The sequence below is a fragment of the Podarcis tiliguerta genome (genome assembly GCF_965153285.1).
Source record: "Podarcis tiliguerta genome assembly, chromosome: 4".
In the NCBI taxonomy this organism is placed as follows: domain Eukaryota; kingdom Metazoa; phylum Chordata; class Lepidosauria; order Squamata; family Lacertidae; genus Podarcis; species Podarcis tiliguerta.
The window spans coordinates 43503398-43526430 of NC_139537.1; the positions used below are offsets into that span (position 1 = coordinate 43503398).

At 38.5% G+C, this 23033-nt stretch overlaps 1 protein-coding gene across 2 annotated transcripts in view; it reads left to right on the top strand.

Annotated features, from left to right (window-relative positions):
- Window positions 1-23033, top strand: part of ROBO1 (roundabout guidance receptor 1) — a 564053-nt gene that overhangs the window by 225369 nt on the left and 315651 nt on the right. For both annotated transcript variants that reach the window (XM_083439173.1, XM_083439174.1), the window contains exon 3: window positions 13972-14055. In XM_083439173.1, coding sequence (XP_083295299.1) covers window positions 13972-14055 — 84 coding nt within the window. The remainder of the gene's footprint in view (window positions 1-13971; window positions 14056-23033) is intronic.

The window sequence follows — 23033 nt, forward strand, 5'->3', positions numbered from 1 at the left end:
TCTTGCGAGATCTTGTGCACTTTGCAAGATGTCACCGGAAACGTGTCACTGCCAGCACCATTTCTCTACTGGCAATGGGGCGGGTGGTGGACACAAGGCAGGCGCCACCTTTTGGGCTTCTACCGCTCGATGGAGGCACCTCACCTTGCCCCATTAGTGGGCCAGGCAGCCTGCATGGGTCATACTAATATTCTGAAATTTCTGATGAAGCAAATCCCTCAGGTGCATATATAGACCAGTAACATGTAGAGAATATTTAGTAAGCTATAGAGCTAGTAGCAGCAATGACAGTATCTCCCATGGCTAAACAGCTTGCATCCTGCACACCAGTATTCTCTTATTCTGCACAATGTGCCTGGAGAACCGTAGGTCTACTATACCCAAGATGCACCATGCCACAGTCTTGAAAGAATCTGGGACCTAGTTCTGACTGAAACTCTGGACTGTACTACTTCAGACTGCAGATAGTGTTTACATGCTTAAATATTCACACACACACACACACACACACACACACAATCTTTCCACAGAGATAATTACAGTGGTTCCTTGGGTTAAGAACTTAATTCGTTCTGGGGGTCTGTTCTTAACCTGAAACTGTTCTTAACCTGAAGCACCACTTTAGCTAATGAGGCCTCCCGCTGCTGGTGCACCGCCACCACGCGCTTTCTGTTCTCATCCTTAAGCAAAGTTCTTAACCTAAGGTACTATTTCTGGGTTAGCAGAGTAACCTGAAGTGTCTGTAACATGAAGCGTATGTAACCCGAGGTAGCACTGTATATGTCATTATTAATGTTCATGCCATGACCTATTGCTATGAATATGTAGGGAACTTTTCGCTCTCTATATGTTGTTCTTTTTTTTGGACTGGTTCCACACAGGTGTTTTTAAAGATGTTTTTATTTATGCCTAATATGGATGAATAAGCACCTTCCAGTGTCTGAGGCAATATGAATACCAGTTTCTGGGAATCAGAAGTGGGAGGAGTATTGTAGTTCTTATGTTCTGCTTGTGGGATCCCCATAGGCATTTGATTGGCCACTGTGAAAACAGTGCCATGAACTTAAAATCTTGTGATTTTAATACCTGGTGTAATTCATGATACACTGTGTTGTACTCTTTCACACATTCATAAATTTTATATAGACAAGCTCTTTTGAGGCTTTACTTATGTGCTTGTGCTGATAATTTTATGTTGAACTAATCAATGCTGTTTATTTTGAGAGGCAGGTTGTATAATTGCATTTTTCAATATGTAGTTGGTATGAAATAGGCAGTATAAACAGTAAACATAGCAGCTCTTGATGTTCAGTATAATAATCCCTTATTTATATTTCTTTGTATGTATGCATATTTCTTCTGCTATACAATCCTCATATAATTCACATTTCATGAAATCATTCCACATTTCTACATATGTTTAGTAACCATGTGCTCACAGTTGAGACAGGGCATTAAAGTTTAATAGAAAATTGGGTAGTGATGTTTTTCTTCCATTTGTATATTTGATTTCTTTTTTCTTTTTCTTCGTATGTAATTCCATACTTCCCACCCACCCGCTTCCAAACAACAGCTGCATTTCAGCATTAAGTCCACATCTACAGGGTTCTCCCTTGAGGCAGCCAAGCACCTCCTTGACCTCTGTGATACTCTTGAATAGAGGCAAAAGTCAGGAAAAATTCTTTAAACTGGATTATCAGTAAGATAGTCCTCTGTTGCCTGTGAAATTCTAGGTTGATTTTTACTACCTTAAATATGGCAAACAAGTTGTGGTGAGAGCAGGATTTTTCATATCTATTACTAGTTGATCTGATATTAAAAGCAACTTTCTCAACAATGCTTTTCCTAAAATGTATATTTTCCTCAAGGTTTACCAGAAGACTAGGCATGCCTGGTTTGCAGTCTTGGAAATACCCACCCTCTCTCTCTCTCTCTCTCTCTCTCTCACACACACACACACACACACACACAAACACCCACACACAAGCTCTGATAGCTACAGCATGCAGTTTCCCCTTTAAAACAGAAGTAAGAGAGTAGAGAGGATGCAGGTGGCGCTGTGGTCTAAACTACTGAGCCTCTTGGGCTTGCTGATCAGAAGGTTGGCGGTTCAAATCCCCATGACGGGTTGAGCTCCCATTACTCAGTCCCAGCTCCTCCCCAAAAAGTGCAAGTAGATAAATAGGTATCTCTCCGGCGGGAAGGTAAACGGTGTTTCCATGCACTGCTCTGGTGTCGGTGTTCCGTTGCTGGCCATATGACCCAGAAAAACTGTCTGTGGACAAAGGCCGGCTCCCTCGGCCTGTAAAGCGAGATGAGCACCACAACCCCAGAGTCATCTGCGACTAGACTTAACTGTCAGGGGTCTTTTACCTTTACCTTTTTAAGAGGGTGGAACTCAATGTTGTACAAACAGACTTCCACTTGTACTTCCTCTCCTACCCCTTGCAGCTCCCCACGACCCTCCAAATCTGCTTCACAGGGACCCAATTTTGGGGGGTCTACATGGAGCTTCAGGGGAGAGAAGGAGGAGCAGGCCTGCAATGTCAGTGGAATCAGTTTGTTCACACATGGACACTATTGGACAAACCACAGAAACTTTGTTGGCCAGTCCATAGGCTTGGGTCATCTATTATATATATCCTGTGTAACTGAGGGCGAAAAACACAATTCTGCATGTTCATTTATACAATACATAAGCATGAATAGTCAAAGAAAGGCTTCACTTTAACAATCCCATTTACTTAATATTGTTTTTACTGATATTTTTTTCAGCTGTACTTTCTTGTTGATGCAAACTGCCCACCAGCCTACAGAAATGTAGATAAATATATTTTAACAAAAGTTTTCTGTATTGACATGCTTAGTGATCAACATACAATTTCTGTTCACACTCTTAATGTTTATTATCTAATGATAATAATATAATTATCTTTGAAAATCCTTTGCAATAATTGCTACTGATTGACTTTTTAGAAAATGTGGCATATGAAAACACTTTTATCTGAAATTAATGTCCTACGAACATACACTGAAAAACAGTTTCAGAGTATGCCCATATTCACCTTGGCTGAATGATGCATAAAGAATTGAACACAAAGGAAAATCAATATAGTCATTAGTTGGCTTGCCCTCTAGGTATGACAAATGAAGGAACAGCTTAAATTCAAACAACTTTTGGATACTGGAGTGAAAGGCCAAACCATAATGGTTTTAATAAATCAATTTTTAAATACTGGTATATTTAAAATTGTCATATCTATTTGCCAGTCAGTTTTGGAATAAGCTGGCAAGCATTCAGATATCACAAAACATCTTTGTTTTATTTTTATTTTGTGTTAATAGCACACTTAGAAAATGTAACATACGTATGCAATGCTGCATATGAAAAATAGTTTTATTTTTTGTTATACCAAGGTATTTTTACACTTTGAATCATTATGAGTGTAGCTAAAATCTTACAGTTGGGTTATTTATAGAATATAAGATGCAAAAGAAAACCTAATCTGAGATGCAAAAGCCCATTACCTGCATTTAAAGCAGCACAGTCCTATGCCTGTTTTCTCAAAAGTAAGTCCCACTGTGTTTGGCGATGCTTATTTCCAGATAAGTGTTTACGGGATTGCTGCCTAATTCTCTTCTGTTAGACAAAAGACCAACTAGTCAATATGCCTGTCAAAAGGCAAGATCATTCATCTATCTGATCCTCTGGCATTCCCACCCCACTACCCTGATCAATACACACAACCCAGCCTAGACTGTACTACAGAGCAAGTGGATGTGCCACTGTGCAAATAGCTCTACAATGATAACACATACTTTAGGAATTCTATATACATTTTCAGATGTGTACAAAACTCTTTCTCTTACTTTCTGAGATCTATTTTGGAAACTAAATTTATGTGGGATTAAATTTTCTTGTATACTCCCTTGGTATCTAATCCTATCCAAAGTTACCAGAGAGCAGGACATGTACAATACATGTTTTTAATAAAGTATGCATACACTCACTTTCCCCCTTTTCTTTCTCAAAGAGTAGCCACATCGTGTGTTTAGGTGTGACATGTTGCAGACAGGGCTGTAGCTAGGGAGTGAGGTGGGCTCCCGACAGGGGCGCAGGCGACAGCGGGGTGCAAAATCAGCTTAAAATGTAATAATAATAATAATAATAATAATAATTTATACCCCGCCCATCTGGCTGGGCTTCCCCAGCCACTCTGGGCGGCTTCCAACAAAATATTAAATTACAGTAATGCATCAAACATTAAAAGCTTCCCTAAACATGTCCATAAATATAAATATTGATTATTGGCTCATACAGGAGGCAGCATCAAAAACCATCCCAATGAAAAGGAAATGCAAGAAAGCAAAGTGGCTGTCCAACGAGGCCTTACAAATAGTGGGGGAGAGAAGGCAAGCAAAATGCGAGAGAGAGAGTGAAAGATACAGGAAACTGAATGCAGATTTCCAAAGGAGAGACAAGAAGTCCCTTTTAAACGAGCAATGCCAAGAAATAGAGGAAAACAATAGAATGGGAAAAACCAGAGATCTGTTCAAGAAAATTGGATATATGAAAGGAACTTTTCATACAAAGATTACCATAAAAAAGGACAAAAGTGGTAAGGACCTAACAAAAGCAGAAGACATCAAGAAAAGGTGGCAAGAATACACAGAGGAATTAAACTAGAAAGATATGGATGTCTCGTACACCCCAGGTAGTGTGGTTGCTGACCTTGAGCCAGACATCCTGGAGAATGAAGTCAAATGGGCCTTAGAAAGCACTGCTAATAACAAGGCCAGTGGAAGTGATGATACTGCAGCTGAACTATTTAAAATTCTAAAAAGTGATGCTGTGAAGGTGCTACACTCAATATTCCAGCAAGTTTGGAAAACTCAGCAGTGGCCAGAGGATTGGAGAAGATCAGTCTACATTCCAATCCCAAAGAAGGACAGTGCCAAAGAATGCTCCAACTACCGCACAATTGCACTCATTTCACACGCTAGCAAGGTTATGCTTAAAATTCTACAAGGCAGGCTTAAGCAATATGCGGATTGAGAACTCCCAGAAGTGCAAACTGGATTCCAAAGGGGCAGAGGAACCAGAGACCGAATTGCAAACATGCGCTGGATTATGGAGAAAGCTAGAGAGTTCCAGAAAAACATCTACTTCTGTTTCATTGACTACACAAAAGTATTCAAAAACTAATGTCTGCAACAGAATTGCTTCTCCATTGCACTTGTCAAAGATATATGAGAGGAGGGAATCACCAGAAGCTGCCATATTGTTGGCTACACAATTTTCCTGTGCTAGCAAAGCTAACAGGACTGGCACAAGATATGGTGCCATCCAAGATGAGGACAACTTCCACCAAGCTTCCTACTCCTCGTACCTTTCCCTACTGTTTTGCCGCTAACACAGAAGCAGCACATCTCTGCCTCCATCTCCTCTCTTTCTTATTCTGAGAAAGGAATGTGGGTCCTTACTCAGATTGAGGCGTTCTGGGGGGATATCACCTAGGAGACTGCCTCTGCCACAACTGCTTTTTTAGGTCAGCTAGACCATTTTTAAATAAAACCTTAAAATTAAATGTAAAATTAAGAATTTAAATAATGGCATTCTCGAGCCCTAGCCACCCCAGGAAAATGGCAGCACAAGCCCTCTCCTGGGTCACCTTTTCCAGAATGGCTTGCTGTGACAGAGCCCCTTGCCTTCCAACAAGGCAGAAAGGAAGGGGTGGTGCCATAACTGCATTAGTAGCATAAATACATTAAAAGTAACAGAAGGTGGGGAGGGGAGTGGTAGGCAAGGCAACTGAGGGGAGAGCTGGGAGGCTAATTCACCACAACCAACTTCGTCTGCCTTGAAACCATTTTCACATTTTACCTGATAGGTGAGCCAACTGATAGGTGAGCCAACTATGAAAGTTATACACTAGCCATTTCCTAGGGAAGTTAATGTGACTTACTTCTGAGTAGACATATAATATTTTTAAAACATCAATGCTTTGTTTTTACTTTGAGCTTATAAATAATAGTCAAGGCAGTGATCCTCTAAACATCTCATTCCCTCCAAAATATTCCAATCAAAAACCATTTTAAAATATGTTGGTTCTAGTCCAATCATTCTGTTAGTTTCTATGTGGAATTTAGAACATGTGCAAACTTTGCTCTCTTTATAGCTACTGAAGTAGCATCTTACAAAAAGCACAGCAGTGCCATGAAACAAACCCTTTACAGATGTTATTTGAAAACGTGGAAAGGGTGGAGCAGGAGTTTGTGTTCACAAACTCCATGCATTCATTGGAATCACAAAGGGCCTATACAAATTCCACTCTCATCTGTGGAAGCAGACTGGGAGCAAACCTTGCAACCCCTACTTGTGCACCTGTACCAGCACATGGATGCTAAAACCCACAAGCCTATTGATTAGGTCATGGTGACCATCCTAAGGTCAAAAAATTCCCAGGAAAAAATCAATGTGTATTGATTTGTAAAGCCTTTTGCCCTTAAGTTAGTGGTTGGCTGGCTTAAAAAAAACAACTTAAAATGGTGGTTCAGTATGCTGTACACTTCAAATAGAGTTCACATTCTTTTAGTTGCTGATAACATCACATTAGTATTGTATTACTCCCTGATTAATAGATACAGCCTAAACGATACAAGAAGATTATCCCTGCAACCCAAAAAGGTATTAATATAATTTCAGAACATGGTTTTTTAAAAAATCATCATCATCATCATCATCTTGGTAATAGTCTTATCTTTATTCTCTCTGTGAAAGTCGTCAAAGAAATCCACAATTCAATTAAAGTATCATATCTACTGGCTTACCGGTATCAAAGGTTTTTTTTGCTAAAGAAATTTATCAACCTATCTGATATCTATGCATCCTATGGGTGCATAGACTTATATTTTCAATTAATGAAACTCTCTTTCATCTCTAGAGGGTGATTCAATAGTCTTTTGGGATTAAAAGTCTGTTTTACTGGAGTCTAATTATAATAGTATATTTTCAGCTGTACTTTTGTATGCTAGCCATAGTCTACTGTTCAGCAATTACTTGATGTATGTCTAACAGATTAGGATTATATGATGGAGCTGGAGGGGAAGGGGCAGAAAAGTAGATACACCATTTCCCAACAGTTGGGCATGTCTTGACTTCTATATTCTTTGAGAGCCATGTTTGAAATGACTGTTACTGTTATTTGTCTCTGCTTACATGAAACTTGAGAAGAGAGTGTTTTATATTTGTGAGGAATAAACACCTATACTGTTGTTTCAGCAGCCTTGTGTGAGTTAAATTCATTGTATTTTTCAGTGTTCATGCTTTATTGCTCTGGGCCCTGTGACTATAAGGGTGTGTTTTCCCCCTCTCTCTAGTTATTTCAGGGGTTCCCAGATACCCATGAGGTTTTTGAAATTGCAGCTGCAGGCTAATAGTCTCATGCTCAGGTTGTACAATATTACAAATTGACAGCACCTCAAGGTATCTGTTTGGTTGCTGTAAACCCTGAATGCCCCTTGCTGTGCTGCATGATTGCCTATGTGATATTAATTTTCTAAGGCTGAAATTTGACAAGATAAGAGTAGTTATCGATTATTATCCTCCCCAGCCGTTTCATTTCAGAACTTGCTTTCATTCTCCCAGCCAAGTTCATAAACTTTTACGTAATTTTGACCCTGTGCTTTCTTTTGAGGTTCACATTGATCACATAGAGGAATGAGAGCCTTGGACAAACTTTTATTATAGATTACTGGAGAGTGATACATTAATTTACAATCTATTTAGTAATCCTTCCCAGTTCAGATTCTTAGGCTTTTGCTGTGTGTGTGGATGGATTTTGTTTATCACTTAGAGAAAAATTGACCAGTTCCTGTTTCGTTCATCTGATTTTAAAAATAATATTCTTAGTTTTGTTGGCTGTTGGTAAACCACAAAATATGATCATATTTATGTTTTTCCATGAAGACTGACATATTCCAAATAGGTGGAATCAAAAACACATATTAGTCTACTTTTACTAAAATTAAAGCCTTTGCAAACTAGTCAAAAGATGGACACATGTTGTAGTTATCTCTCTACCTATCTTTGTCTGAAGGTCCTCTAAGCTAAAAGGGAACAACACCTCTCCCTCCTGCAACAGTGCTGGATCCAAGATCTCTCCTAATCTATGAACCTAGTTCTTTAAGCTTTTTACATCAAAGAGGAAGGTAAAGTCTGGCTAGGTCTAAGATGGAGACAAAGAGGTCTCTTAGGAGGACACCCATTCCAAACTAGGTTGGGCAGTTGAACCACAAACTAACAGTACCTCTGTTTCTTCTGAGTTGAGTCATAGCCTATTGGACCTTATCCTGTCAAGTGCTGTAGTCAGTGGTTTAACATAGAAATTAAACAGCATGTGGGATAAAACAGACCTGTGAAATCTCATAGAATAACCACCAAGGGGTCAGCATCATTCCTCCAGCACCAACCTCTAGAGTATGCAATCCAAGGAGCAGCACAACCATGGCTCTCATTGTGGCCATGAGGTCCTCCATATCCTGAGATGTCAGCATAGAAGTTAAAATACTCCATCCTAGAAGCCATCAACACAAATCGAGACAATCTTCATCAGCTGACACAGGAATATTGATGAGGAGCATATCAGCAGAATCCCTCAGGTACCCAACCCAAGACACAAACACTCAAGATTAGCACTCACAGGACAGGAAGTCTAAAGAGAAAGATGGAATTCCTATAAACCAGGGGTGAGTAATCTTTTTAAGGCTGGGGACCACATTCCCTTCTACACAGCCTTCTGGGGGGCACGTGTCAGTGGTGGGTGAGGCCAGAGGCGAAAGTGGACAAAGCAATGTGCACAGTAAGATAGTTTCTACACACTCACACATTCCATTCTAACCTCCATCCAGAAATCAAGAAGCGCTATCAGAGTTCATGGCCACATTCTAGTCAGGCAAACATATTTAAGCAGGGTGTCAAGCAGGGCTGGTGATGGGTGTGTTGCAGTTTGGAGGATGTTTGGCCTGGAGATAGTCTGGATGGCCAGATATAAAGTCTTGGAAGACTGCATTAGATGTTTCCCACCTGTGCCATAGGGCATAGCAACCTACCCACCCCTACCATACTACCCTTGAGTCTATGTTGGTGCTTTAGCAAACACCCATTGGGACAGCCTCAGCTAGGATGCTTCAGATAGGATAGGCCCTCCTTTCTCAAATAAATATGCCACTTCACTCTCAGGAATGCCCCCCAGGAACCTCTGGGAAATGTTTGCTCCTGTGTGAACACATAGGTATTTGAATTATTTCCCTGCTAAGTGTGCATTCATGTTACACAGTATTTTTCTCAAAATGAATAGATAACAAAAAACAGATGAGAATCTATTTGCTTACCACATTTCATTTTCTAATACGCAGTTTTGATGAAAGTAATGAAATTAAATTGACTTTTTCCACTGATAGGTAAACTGTGTAACAGTGATTACTGTTTCTCAAAGTAGCATAAGGAAAACAGATCACCAAAAGGTCTTTTTCCTTCATCTTACTCTGTATTTTGTTTCCTTTGAGCATCTCTTCTTTAATTAGTTGATTTCTATCTAGCCCATATTACTGAGTTTATGGACAGCATTATTAATTGACATTTTGAAGATGATCATTAATAAAAGATTAGGCAAAAGCAAATGTGTATAAACTACTATCAATATTAGAACTGTGTTCTGCAAATTGGATCAATTCTCATTGATTCCTTTCACTAATCTAGAGTAATGTAGGAAGATGCATCTGAAAAAGAGTGCTGAACACACTGAAACCCTAGTGTGAGAAATGATGTGTCTTTAAAGATCACTTTGTAATGTTAAGATTGTGGAAAGCAACAAAGAAAGTCAATGTTCACTGAAATGGTTCCTGCCTCAGTTTGGTTTAAAGCAACAATCCATTTTATTGTACACATGGCCTATGCACTTAACAGATCACCTTCTGCTCTTAATTAATTTGGTGAAAACTAGATTATTTAGCAAAAATGTATAGAAGACTCAAAACTTCTAACACAGAATGGACTTCAGACTTTAAGTTGTTTTTGTTTAATAATACGGAAATGCCAAATCATTTTAGCTGAGATCATCAGAACTGAACAAGGAACCTATGAAAACTATACAAAAGTACTTGATCATACCCCTGGCCAGCGTATCCTGGTGGAATATGTATTTGAAGTCTAATGTAAATTAGAATGTAATTTATTAGAATTAAAGAAACTGTGATATATCAGTAGTAGGCAACTAAGATTTAAATGGTGTTAAATATTGATTGAAAGAGGGAAGTCAATGGATTTAATCAACATAATTATAAATGAGTAGTACTAAAACTAAATATGTTGCATCTTTTAAATATTTATTGAACCTGTATTTAAATATTTATTGCACCTTATATTCTTTTAGAAAGTATCAACTATTTGCAGTGTTCAGTTTTACCCTAACTATATGAAAAAAATGTGGGCAGTTCTCTTAATATATGTGTGTGTGTGTGTGTGTGTGTGTGTGTGTGTCTGTGTGTGTCTGTGTGTGAACACAGAGTAGAGTCAGAGTGATACTGATTAATACATTGGCTACATTGTAATTCAAAGCAAATGTTATTCACATATGCTTGCTAGGGCTATTTGACATACTACACTTTTAGCATGTGCATACAGTATATCTGCTTAATGCATTAATGTGTGAGAAAGCAAACACTAAGTTTTGAAAGACATATATGTATATCTGGGGAGCCATGATTCGTTAAACTTTGCTGCAGCAAGCACATATCTTTAAAAACATACTGTATGAAGCACTCTTTACATATGGTTAGATCTGCTGTAGCTAGCACTCTGTTGGAACTATATAATCTGCTGCAGATTCTCAATATTTGTTATCAAGTGCATTTCCTAAAAATAATCCAGGGCTCTTTGTCTTTGTAGTATTAGATGCAATTAAGAGATACGTAAGCATGTTCAGGAACTGTTAAACACAATTGGACTTCAGCTCACTTATTAGAGAATAAATCCAACTCACTTCAGTTGGATTTACTTGTGAATATGGTAATGTTCAATACTACACTGAACAATGCTTCACTGCATGTTTTAGTCCCATTGAAGATCTGATTTACTGCTTCTTTTGGAAAGTCAGGTGTGAACTGGTCAAGAGATGAAAAGGAGTCACTGACATATTCTAAGTAGCTTAAGATGGGAATCTCTTCAATGCTACCTAAGCATTCAAAGCTCAGTATTAGTATTTAAAACAGGTGGCAACCAGCAACAAAAATATTTCCAGCCCTAACAAGAATGTTTCAATTTAAGGCTCTAGCCAGCTCAAGCAAGAGAGAACTGTATTTCAGGTAGGTTAAAATGGGAAATAGCAATATTTTATTTCCCTCCTGAACTATCCACCTGACACTTGCACATTAGAGGGATCAGATAAAGGCCTGAGCATTAACTCTTTATTTCTGTATAGATGACATGGAAGAAGGTTATGGAGAAACTTTCTTAAATCTCAACATACAACAATGGGCAGTCTACCATGAAACAAGGGGAGGTCCACCATGAATCTCTTCTCCTACTTGCTATAAGCTGGCAGGGGCTCAAGCAGGCCAGCTGCCCCATCCTTTCCTTTTCCCTGTTGCCTGCAGCATTTCATGGTTCCACTTCTCTTAATGCTAAATCCTTGAAAACATTTGTTGGGTAAGCAGTTTTTAGAATCACCTGTGCTTGGTTTGTTTTTTTAAAAAAATACTATTACATTGAACATCTAGAGAGCCTTCTCAAATAAACAGAAGCTGGTCTCCTTTCCAACAATTCCAAATCCCAGCCACTTTGTGTCTCTACATGATATGAGAAATCTTGCACTGTAAGATTTTTCCAGGAGCTCAGGAGAATGTAGAGAAGTTGTTTACCTAGGGTACAGTTTTATTAGCACATCTTTTGTATCAATGTTATTAGAAGGACTCTTAAGCACAGAATTTTGTGGATGCTCGACCAGGTCTAGCATCGTGTGGCTGGAAGAGACAGAGAGAGGCAGAATCCCAAGTAGAACGTCAGTTCTAACTGCTCTAAGTTCTGGTGTAGAGTAGGCCTGCAACTTACGCAGAGGTTACATTCCATGGATAGTCAATACCAGTTGGGTTTAATAGCGGGTGGGGTTGCCAGTGTCGTTTTCCCCAGAACCCAGCCCCCTTTTTATTTTTTATCACACATGTAAAGTTGAATGCACACAAGCTGTAAACTTACTGTACTAGCATTTTTAGTACTGATTTGATCTCTATTTTTTTATTTTGTACCGTGCACCTTCAAAAAACTGAAAGAGAAAGCATGAAATCTCTGCCATTTAATTTAGGAAGAGACCTGTCCTGTTGCCTTCAACAGTTATAATTCACAAGATGTCCAATAGCTCCCTGCATGCAAATAATAGAATAATGTATTAGAATGGACTTTTGATTCAGTTGCGACACTCTCTTTCAGATAAGCTTTGAAAGATGTTCATGAGATTATATATTACTGCAGTAGCAAGACAAATGGACAAATAAATGAGGGGTTTTCACCTTTCTCCTCTAGCTTATCTACAAAGGCTTTTTAAAAAGGAGACCTCAGTAAAGTAAGGGATACTTCCAAGTTGTTTTTTTACATTCTGCTTTCTCATGGAAAGACTAGTCTGAAAAGGGGTTGTACATTTTATCAAAGCAGAAAATGCCTATCTTTCACCATAGTCAGAATATATGTGTACTGTATTGAGTAAAAGATTTGAAATAAATATTGTTTAATCACTGTATTTATCTTATGTAAGAATCACAGGTGTTCTGAATACGTAATATCAGAAGTGCTATACTTTTTTCCAAGTGCATTGACTTCTTTGTGATAATGTACATAGATTTATGAATAAAATGTACCGGTAAGTACTTAGATGACTAGCTAGGATATCATTTAAACAAGACTTTGCAAAAAAAAGAAAGCACACAGTATATAATATTTCTAGAATGCTACCTATTATTTCTGCATGATTTGGGAGGGGGGCAAGGGAGATTATAGCCATATTTTTACGGGTAAAGTTATTTGAGTTCTCAGAACTTTCTGATGGGCTTTTATTTCAGTATGATTAAATATTGTTTAAAAATATATACTCTGTATAGTTATTCTCCTACTAGCAGCTATGATTGATATTTTTGCCCTTAAGATACTTTCCCCCATTTTTAAATACATTTTTGCTCTGCTGCACTATGAATGGCTTCAAACTATTTGAAAATATTTTGTTTGCAGTTTAATTTGGGGGGACTGTACTCTCTGAGATTTTTAAAACATTTAAAAATGATGTCATTAATATTGCCCTTCAGTTCAGGAAAATATCTCTTTCTGATTACTATAAACTGTTGCCTTTTGCTAGATGTGATAATTCTCCTTTCCTTTGCTCCACCCCTGGATAAGAAATAGTGCTTATACAAGCCTTCCTCCTTATTTGACAAGACACTGCTTTTTCCCCTTCCTACAAAGAGGTAAAGTCCCCTGAGTCTGTAATTGCCAGGAGATGAAGCAATGATGGGGAGTGATCACAGTCAATAGCTTTGATTAACAATAAGGTAGAAAATTAGCAATGCTAGCATTCAACCACCCAGCCTCCTCTTCCCCATATGTCCACCACAGCATGTGCTGGCTGCTCTGCAGAGTGTAGACAGAACACTTCACAAGCTGTGAAATCAGAGTGAAGGTGCAACAGAAGAATAAAACTAGGGACACAGTAAACACAAGAGGAATTTTAAAACCACAAAGAATGTTGCTGAAGATATTACAGAAGTTAATCCAGCCAATGGTGTGGAAGGATAAAGTATGCTGTGTGCTGTCACTGTTTGTTTTTCTGTCATATGTGGATTTACTTGTATATGGACACTATTTGATGGAAATGGCAACTACTGTTACTACTATGACCCCATCAGCAGCTCTGATGTTATTTCCAACAGACTCTGATGACCTCGAGAGAGGAAACGACAGCGGAACACCACTTCCCACCTCAGATAATGAGGACAATTCTCTGGGCTACACAGGTAGAGTGTATCTTTCAAAACTACTACTTCCACTTTCCCATTTCCATCTGCCATCCCCATCAGTACATAACTGTTTAATCATCTTTGATGCCACTATCATAAAACATTGGTAATCAACCCAGAAGTTCAAAATACACTTCTGAATTTTTTAATGAGTTGCTCTTTTGAAGTCTGATGAAGTTGTTTACGACTGTTATTGAAAGGCATACAGTATTGTTTGAATGACATTGCTTATCCATTGTCTGGATTTTTCAGAAAACTCAATGTAATGTTTATGTCAAATACTTGATTTTTAAAAGATCAAAATCTGTTTTAATCTCTTTTATATGTACATACAATATACTTTTTTCCCTTTTGCAAGATTCTTTAGTCTGTATTACATTAGGCATGTTAGAGCTATATCACATGAGACTACATCAAATGATTAACAGGCACAGTGACAGGATGGTGCATCAGAAATCTTTTTTCAATTCTTCTATCCTTATTAACACTGAGCACTGCACAATTAACCCTACTGTCATCTCAATTATGCAAGTGTCAACTCTGGATCTCTCCCATTGAGATTATTCATAAAGTTAAGTGCTAGTCAGTATCAGCAAGGCTAGCTGATGATAATCTGAAATAACTTGATCTGTAGAAAATGACAAGTGGATTATTGCACTTTCTGCTATAGACTGTGTTATATACTTTTAAAGAAAAGGTATCAATTTCAGATTTTTTAAAAAACAACAACATGCATTTGTAGAGATTATTTTAATTGCTTATGAGTGGACATTTTATTAAATGTAAAACCCCATGTACTTCAGTTATATAGATGGTAAGGTGATAATTTTTAATCATAATTATATATATACAGCACTTTATTTAATTATACTGGCTTGTTTTACTTGTTCCTAGCAATTGTCTCTTGCAACACTTTGTAGCTCACACATTTTTACTTATTTGTTTGTTTATTTTGCCAAACTCATTTTATTTTTTTTCCTTTGCAAGAAGTGATATTATCTATCTCTCCCTCTTGGTGTGTGAAGTAGATAATACTAAGAAATAGCAGCATGTCTCTCATACTTCTACAATTAAAAACTACAAGGCACATCTGGGTGCCCCCTCAAAAAAAAAAAGTACAAGACACAACAGAATCTTATATTGTTTTATGCCAGATGTGTGAAATTTAAGTCAATTTACTGTTCTTTCAGACAACATAAAATGGTGGTTTCATATTTATAAGCATTTGAACTCATGATCACTTATTCCACAATTCCAATGACAACATGGAGGTTTCTCCTAATTAAAGGGTTCCTTCTCTAGTTCTGTATCAGGAAAAACTCCACACATTACGTCCCATGTAGTTTTCAGTAATACTAAATTGAAAGAAGATCTGTTTGCACAGCAGAGCTCTGGAGCATGTTAATTTCTGATAACTTGTCCTGGAAAAAAGACCTACTATGGTGAAATTGGTGTATATGCATATTATATCTGGTGAAAGGCATTCCAGACAGGTTGAAATCTCTGTTGCTAGATATCAACAAATTTGTTATTTTGCTCTCCCTGCCCCCCTTCTCACTTCCCCTGTCCTAGTTTCTTCATTACTCAAAGGCTGGTATTCTCTTGCTGCCACAAGCAATGGGAGCTTGAAGTATAGCTAGTAAATGCCCCTGCACATTAAACCTCTTCCTCAGGAAACTGTGGCATCATTCTTTTCCTGGGTTTTTCTTAGGATGACTTCCCCATGGGACTTTGGACCAAAGGTTCCAAAACTCAGCTCTCCTTCTCTAGTCATACAAATACAACATAGGAAGGTTTTCTTCCTTTTGCTGCAGCTTCTACCAACCTGGTGTCCTCTAAATGTTTTGGACTACAACTCCCATCACCCCAACCAGCATGGTAATGGTCAGAATGATGGGAGCTGTAGATGAGATTATGATGACATAATTTTCTGTGGACTAAAGCTTACATTATCAGATACCTGGTGTATTCCTCAGTAGACATGTGTATAATGGTGTGTAATGTGAAAGCCAATGTTAATGACAAAATTTTAAAAGTTTGTGAGAAAAAAGAACAGAAATTTATGCAAAATAAACAGTGACTTCCCTGCTTTTGAAGGGTCACTGTTCTTATTTTGGATGAATGTAGGTGCTAACTGAGAGGGACATGGGTGGCGCTGTGGTCTAAACCACTGAGCCTAGGGCTTGCCGATTAGAAGGTCGGCGGTTTGAATCCCCGTGACGGGGTGAGCTCCCGTTGCTCGGTCCCTGCTCCTGCCAACCTAGCAGTTTGAAAGCACGTCAAAGTGCAAGTAGATAAATAGCTACCACTCTGGCGGGAAGGTAAATGGCATTTCTGTGCGCTGCTCTGGTTTTGCCAGAAGCAGCTTAGTCATGCTGGCCACATGACCCAGAAAAACTGTCTGCGGACAAACGTTGGCTCCCTCAGCCAGTAAAGTGAGATGAGCGCCACAACCCCAGAGTCGTTCGTGACTGGACTTAATTGTCAGGGGTCCTTTACCTTTTTTAGGTGCTAACTGAATATTAACAAACTCTGCTTTTTGCATTTCTTTGCCACTTAACTCCAAACTTTAACTCGTCTCATATGATATTGAGGAAGCAATCCTAATTATATAGTTCTATATGTAGGATTAGCATTTGATCATAACCTCACAATGCAAAGTAGTCATATGTTACATGTTTGCTTGTGTGAACATTTGACATGAAACATGAAATAATATTTTCCTGTGCCCATTACCTTCTCCCTGCTGTTGCAACTTCTTACTGCCTACTTTGACAGTTTCTTTGAAGCCATAGGTAATTCCTCCCACCCCCACAATCCCCAACGTTGTCATATTATTGGCTATGTGTTTCCTGTAAATGAAGGTAACATAGCCATCATGATTATGTCAAAATGTTGCATAACCAATCAGATTCCACTATGGGATTAATTGTTTTCTATGTAATAGGGGAAAGAGGGAAGACAATGCATGTTTGTTACTGAGGTAACTAGGTAAACACACTCTTTTTCTGTGCTATATTGTGGTGATTTCATCTGTGGCAAAACAGGGAGAATCACAGAATTAACAAAGTTGCCTCAGCAGATGGATATTCTTTTCACTTCAAACATTCTATCCTCTTTTGAACCTTTCCCCTGAAAAGTCCATTGGGCAAGCAGACCTAATTCCCCATGTTTATACCCTACTTATAATGGGTGATTGGCTGATAGGTGTGGTAAATAGTTGTCAACAGTTTTACCACACCTATCAGCCAATCACCCTTTAAAGGTAAAGGTAAAGGTACCCCTGCCCGTACGGGCCAGTCGTGTCCGACTCTAGGGTTGTGCGCCCATCTCACTTAAGAGGCCAGGGGCCAGCACTGTCCGGAGACACTTCCGGGTCACGTGGCCAGCGTGACGAAGCTGCTCTAGCGAGCCAGCACCAGCGCAGCACACGGAAACGCCATTTACCTTCCCGCTATAAAGCGGTACCTATTTATCTACTTGCACTTAGGGGTGCTTTCGAACTGCTAGGTGGGCAGGAGCTGGGACCGAAAGACAGGAGCTCACCCCACTGCGGGGATTCGAACCGCCGACCATACGATCGGCAAGTCCTAGGCACTGAGGTTTTACCCACAGCGCCACCCGCGTCCCATATTCACCCTTTACCACCACCCTTCTGAGTAATACCCCTCCCCACCCTCTCACTATATATAAGGGTCTGGTGACTTCTGTTTCATTGTATCTGAAGAAGTGTGCATGCACATGAAACAAACTTAGTTGGTCTCTAAGGTGCTACTGGAAGGATTTTTTAATTTTGTTTCGACTGTGGCGGACCAACACGGCTACCTACCTGTAACTAGTCCTGTTCTGTTATTAAAAATAAAAATAAGGAAAAGAAATTAATTAAAGCCTCCCTTGCGTTGGGAAACAATGGAGCAATCAATAGGCTTGTCATTAAGAATCCCTATCCATTCTCATCACACCAAGCATACTGGTGCTACAAAAAAGGGGGAGCAAATATGAAAATCCATATAATATACGGGAATGCAAACGGTCAACCACGGTATTGTCTAGATGGTACAAACAAAGAATGGCAATTGCTAAAGTGATGTTGTAGAAGCGGCCTATAACTTTCCAGTGCTTCCTCAACAAAAGCACATACAACTGTAGTCAGAAGTTCTAGCTTAATAGTCATACAGGGTTCAAGTCAACCAGCAGGGGCTGTCAACCAGCAGGGCTTTGGACTGGTGCGGCCACTATTGTGTCTACAACCCGGCTGCACACAGCAGCCAGGACAGAAGGTGGAGGGCAGGATGATCACTGTGCAAGTCTAGAACTGGTTCTTGATTGTTGAAGGGCTTCAATTAGAAATTGTGAGGTTTTTCTTATCTCTCACATTTATTGATCAACGACTGCAAAGTAATTTCTATGTGCTTTGTTACTGAAATATGCCTGTGCATTATAAAAAAGATGCCAGCACATTTCCTGTTTAGCCTGCCGTGACATAAAATACTGAGGCATTATTTAACAGTTCACTGAATATAGCTTATATTACACTGTTTCTTATGATGACTTGTTCAATTAGAAGCAGAGCTAAACATTTTCAGATAAGGTTCACTACTTCTTATTAGGAAGGTATTTACAATCCTTATTAGTGGTATATATTCAAGAGAAACTTCCAAAACATTGTATACTTAACATAATATTACTTATCATTCACTGTGACATTTCAGTTGTCCCACAATATAGTTTTTTAATGTGTTAAAGTGTCCATATTTTAATAACCTTATCTGAGAGGACAGGAATAGCAATGTTAAGAGACAGAAAGTCATTAACTAATATCATTTATTCTACAGAAGTAGATTCTGGTTTTTTTTAAAATAAAAAATCACTGTGACATGTGCAAGGATTAATTCTCTGTTTGCAAGTTGTAATTTAAAGGGTACCTAAACATGACCTACTTTTCGTTATGGGTGACTTCTATGTAAATACGGGGCAAACACAGTCTAGCAAATATTGCAGGATAAATGGAAGTTATCAGTCAAAATGGCCAGTTGCTCATAGAGCTTTAAACCTGATTTTCTAATCACAAATACTATGTTATTTAGTGATATTCTTAGGAAAAGACTGAATATTTATGGCAAAACTAATCAGTGACTTCTACATAAAGAGCTTGCAAGTTCCAGGTCTTTAATGTCTACAAATAAATGGTGATCATAATATTTGTGTAGCAGGAAAGATGGAATTCCACTTTCCTGGGAGTAAAACCCACTCAATTCAATAGGACTTACTTCTGAATAGAGATGGTTAGGCTTGTGCTGCAAATTTCTATAAACAAATGAGGAAGACATTCCAAAAGTAAATTGAAGAAAGATTTTAAGAAGACCCTAAAAAGTTAAATGAAATAGCTTTATTCAGAACTGCTTAATGAAACAAAGATTGTAAAGCTGCAGTCCTAAACACAGTGAACACAGTGAGACTTGCTTCCAAGAAAAAATGCAGAGGATTACACTGCAGTGATATACAAATAAGAGGAAAAGCAGAGTAAAATGAAGTGTAGATTAGCACTGAATGGAAAGTTCCTATTTTAAAATAATTTTGTTAAAAAGCAGATGAAGCCATGCTGAAGAACTGGCATATGTATCAATAGCAAGACATTGCTAGTCTGACAATGTTTGAAATTGGTGATGATATGCTGATAAGGATGACCAAAAACAAAACAAAACCAGTTGACTTCCAAAATGGAAGGCTTAATTAGATGGATGGAAAACTGCAAAGAGATTCTCACTGACTTAGCCCTACTACAACCCTGATAGTCAACCATGACAGTCCATTAAAACAGTTCCAGTTGAATTATCAAATTCCTGGATACGATAAAGTAGATAAAGAATGGTACAGCTACTGAACAGGAGTTAATGCATGCTAAACACTGGGTGACCAAAACTAGCTGAACTATTCAGAGAAGTATGGGAAAAAGAGACTGTTCCCAAGGATTGAAAGCATAGCATTGTTGTCAAGATGCCAAAGAGGATGCCCTTGCAGATGAGAAGAATTGGAGGGGAGTTTACCTGCTCTCTATAGTAGAGAGCCTGATGCAAAATTGTCTGAAGAAAGAGTTGATAGAGAACTGTCAGGCAGAGGGAGAACAATGTAGCTTTCAGCCTCGTGGGTCATGTAACAATCAGTTACACTGAGAACATATAGGAAAAGATGCATATAATTAGTAAAAAAAACGGATAAATAGTTTTTTGCCGGGTCTACTTTACATGGTTTTAGTTTGTGTTACATGTATTTGCTGCTTTTGTGTTTTTAATTATCTTTAGTGTACATCACCTTGAGAAGGTTATTTAGAAGACAATTAATAATTCACTGATGATGATAATCACGATGATGATGATAATGATAACTATTGCTGTATTCACTGTTTGCATTTTCAAGGGCATACCCCCAAAATTGAGCAGTTAGTCTAATCCAACATCAAGTGTATTATCTAACTTGATTACAACCTTTATCAAAGAATAAACTGAGACATCCAACCCACTGCTCACATTTTTATACATTACAATAATTTCATTTTAAATACGAACACAAAAGAAGAAGCACAATCAGTTATACACCTATACAAACTTCCTTTTCTGTTAAATCTATTTTGTTTTCAAACTCTAGGCCTATCCCAACCCCACCTCGGATCAAAGATAGTTATTATGAGCTCTTGGGGAGCCTAATTCCCCACCAGGCCCCAACTTTTTACATTTTTCTTTTTTTCACTCAACTAACACTTCAGCATTCTACAAGTCTGGAAATTCACAAATGTTTATCAGGCTATTTTAAAAACTTTTTCCCCTTATGATTTTCAAACTTACATATTGCTTAATGCATAGGGGATCCCCAGAGTATGTAAAAACTATTTCCTTATTTTTGGATGGGCCCATTTTCCTGCCAAACCATAGTCACTTTTAAACACCTGAGTTTGTTGTTAGAGGGGATACTTATTATGGTTACAATAGTTACTGCAATCTATGATACAACACAGGGAAGACAGCAGAGGAAGGGGAGAGAAAGAGAAGCTCAAACAAACATGAGAAGCACATTGAATGCAAACCAGTTTATAGATGAGCATGTCCATGTACTTTTTTAAAAGTAGATGGACAATGTAAAACTGGGTAGTTGAGCAGTAAATATAAAAATATTTTCAGATGCTTTTGAATAAAATGCTGAAACCCAGCAACTGAAAAAGAATTGCATTCCAAGACGGGTTCACTGTCATCCACAATGCACAATGCCCCTCTTATAACTAAACATCTGGATAAACATTTATCAGACTTGAATATGCATCCCCAGGGCACGTAAACAAGACGAAAACTGTGCAATCAGCCCACAGGGAAGCTTTACTCATTTTCGTAGGATCTTCTCATTGTCTCAAAAGGAAGATTTGCCCATGTACAGGTGTGCAAGGTTAATCTCCACACATTGTTAACAGCTGGTCAGTATGAATGACAACTGCACTTCTTCAGGACTTCATATTGGAAAGCTAGAATCCAGACTTGGCTGAAGTGTGTGATAGTCCTTGTAAACAGAAGATGATTAGATTTTAAAGTTAAAAAGCATCCTTTCATAGCATAGTAATTATGGTGATTATCTTTTGTTCATGGCTGTCTTTTCACAAGATTAGGAATTTGAGGGACAGCCTTTACAGGGCAAATTTCCTTGGGTGAAGGGAACGCATATAGTATGTTTGTAATAATCTGTATGTTGAAGAAAAATTTAAGCAAACATTCTAGAATTATGTTTTGGGAGTGCTTGTTTTCTATGGGGGAGGGTGTGTGTGCGCGCACACGCACGCGCGCACGCACACACACACACATACACACACACACACACACACACACATATATATATATATATATATATATATCTCACACATTGCTACCAACCCTTGGACCTTCTGGTGAAGTATGGGGGAAAAATATGAATATCAATAATAAGAACAGAGATGAATGAGGAATCACCACCTGTTTTTTAAAAACTACTTCTTCTCCAAATCTGCTTAGTAATTCTGCCAAACTAGTCAAAACTTGCTGCAGGCAAATCTTCCCCTCTCCATCCTGCAGGTATTATTCAAGATGCATTCCTGAAGAGTGGAACAAAGAAACATTTTTCTTTTTCAGTCAGTTTCCCATTAATGTTCATTGCTGCCTGTCAACACCTATGTCAGAAGAAAGCCAAAATGATGTGCTATTTAGCATATCTTTTATTTATTTAGAAGTATTTCTAGCTTGCTTTTTATTGGAAAGGGATCCCAGGGTGGAGCACAAAAATAAGTAAAACCACATGAATAATAGTCATAAAATAGGGCAGCTAAAACATCAAAATCATGACACTGTATTTGCCAGCACACCAGGAATAAGAGTCAAGACAACCAACTGTTGATAAATAGGTTATATTTATTAAATATAACAATTTGAGGATCTGCAAAACCAATTGATTAGTCAAATTCAACCAGTGTAACCAAATCAACCGAATTCCGGACAGGTGTTCATTAATAGATGAGGGTAATTTCTACCCCATCACCTGGGCAAGTTAACAGCTGCACTCTGTGTGCATGCAACAAGGTTTCCTAAGATCCTCCATCCCCACTGTGTGGACTTTGGGTGTAAGAGGCCTACAGGACAAGCACCAGCTCAGCACTGGTGGTACTGGCAGGGGATAGCGACATTCCAGGAGCAAATAAAAATTGGGATGCCTTTCATAATACTGGAACTGTCCCTGGGAAATCAGGACACTTGGAGGGTATGACATTGCAACTTTCCTCTTCAAATTGCATCAGACATCTCCCATTTCTTGCTGAGGCAGACCTGGACGGAGGAAGTTGGGTGTGACTAGGTGCTTCAAGGTGCCAGTACAGCTTGAAAGACGATGAGAAAATTGTGACTATATCATTTCCATCAGGAAATGGAAGGTTGTCCCATATTCCCTTGTGTCATACATTGCAGGAA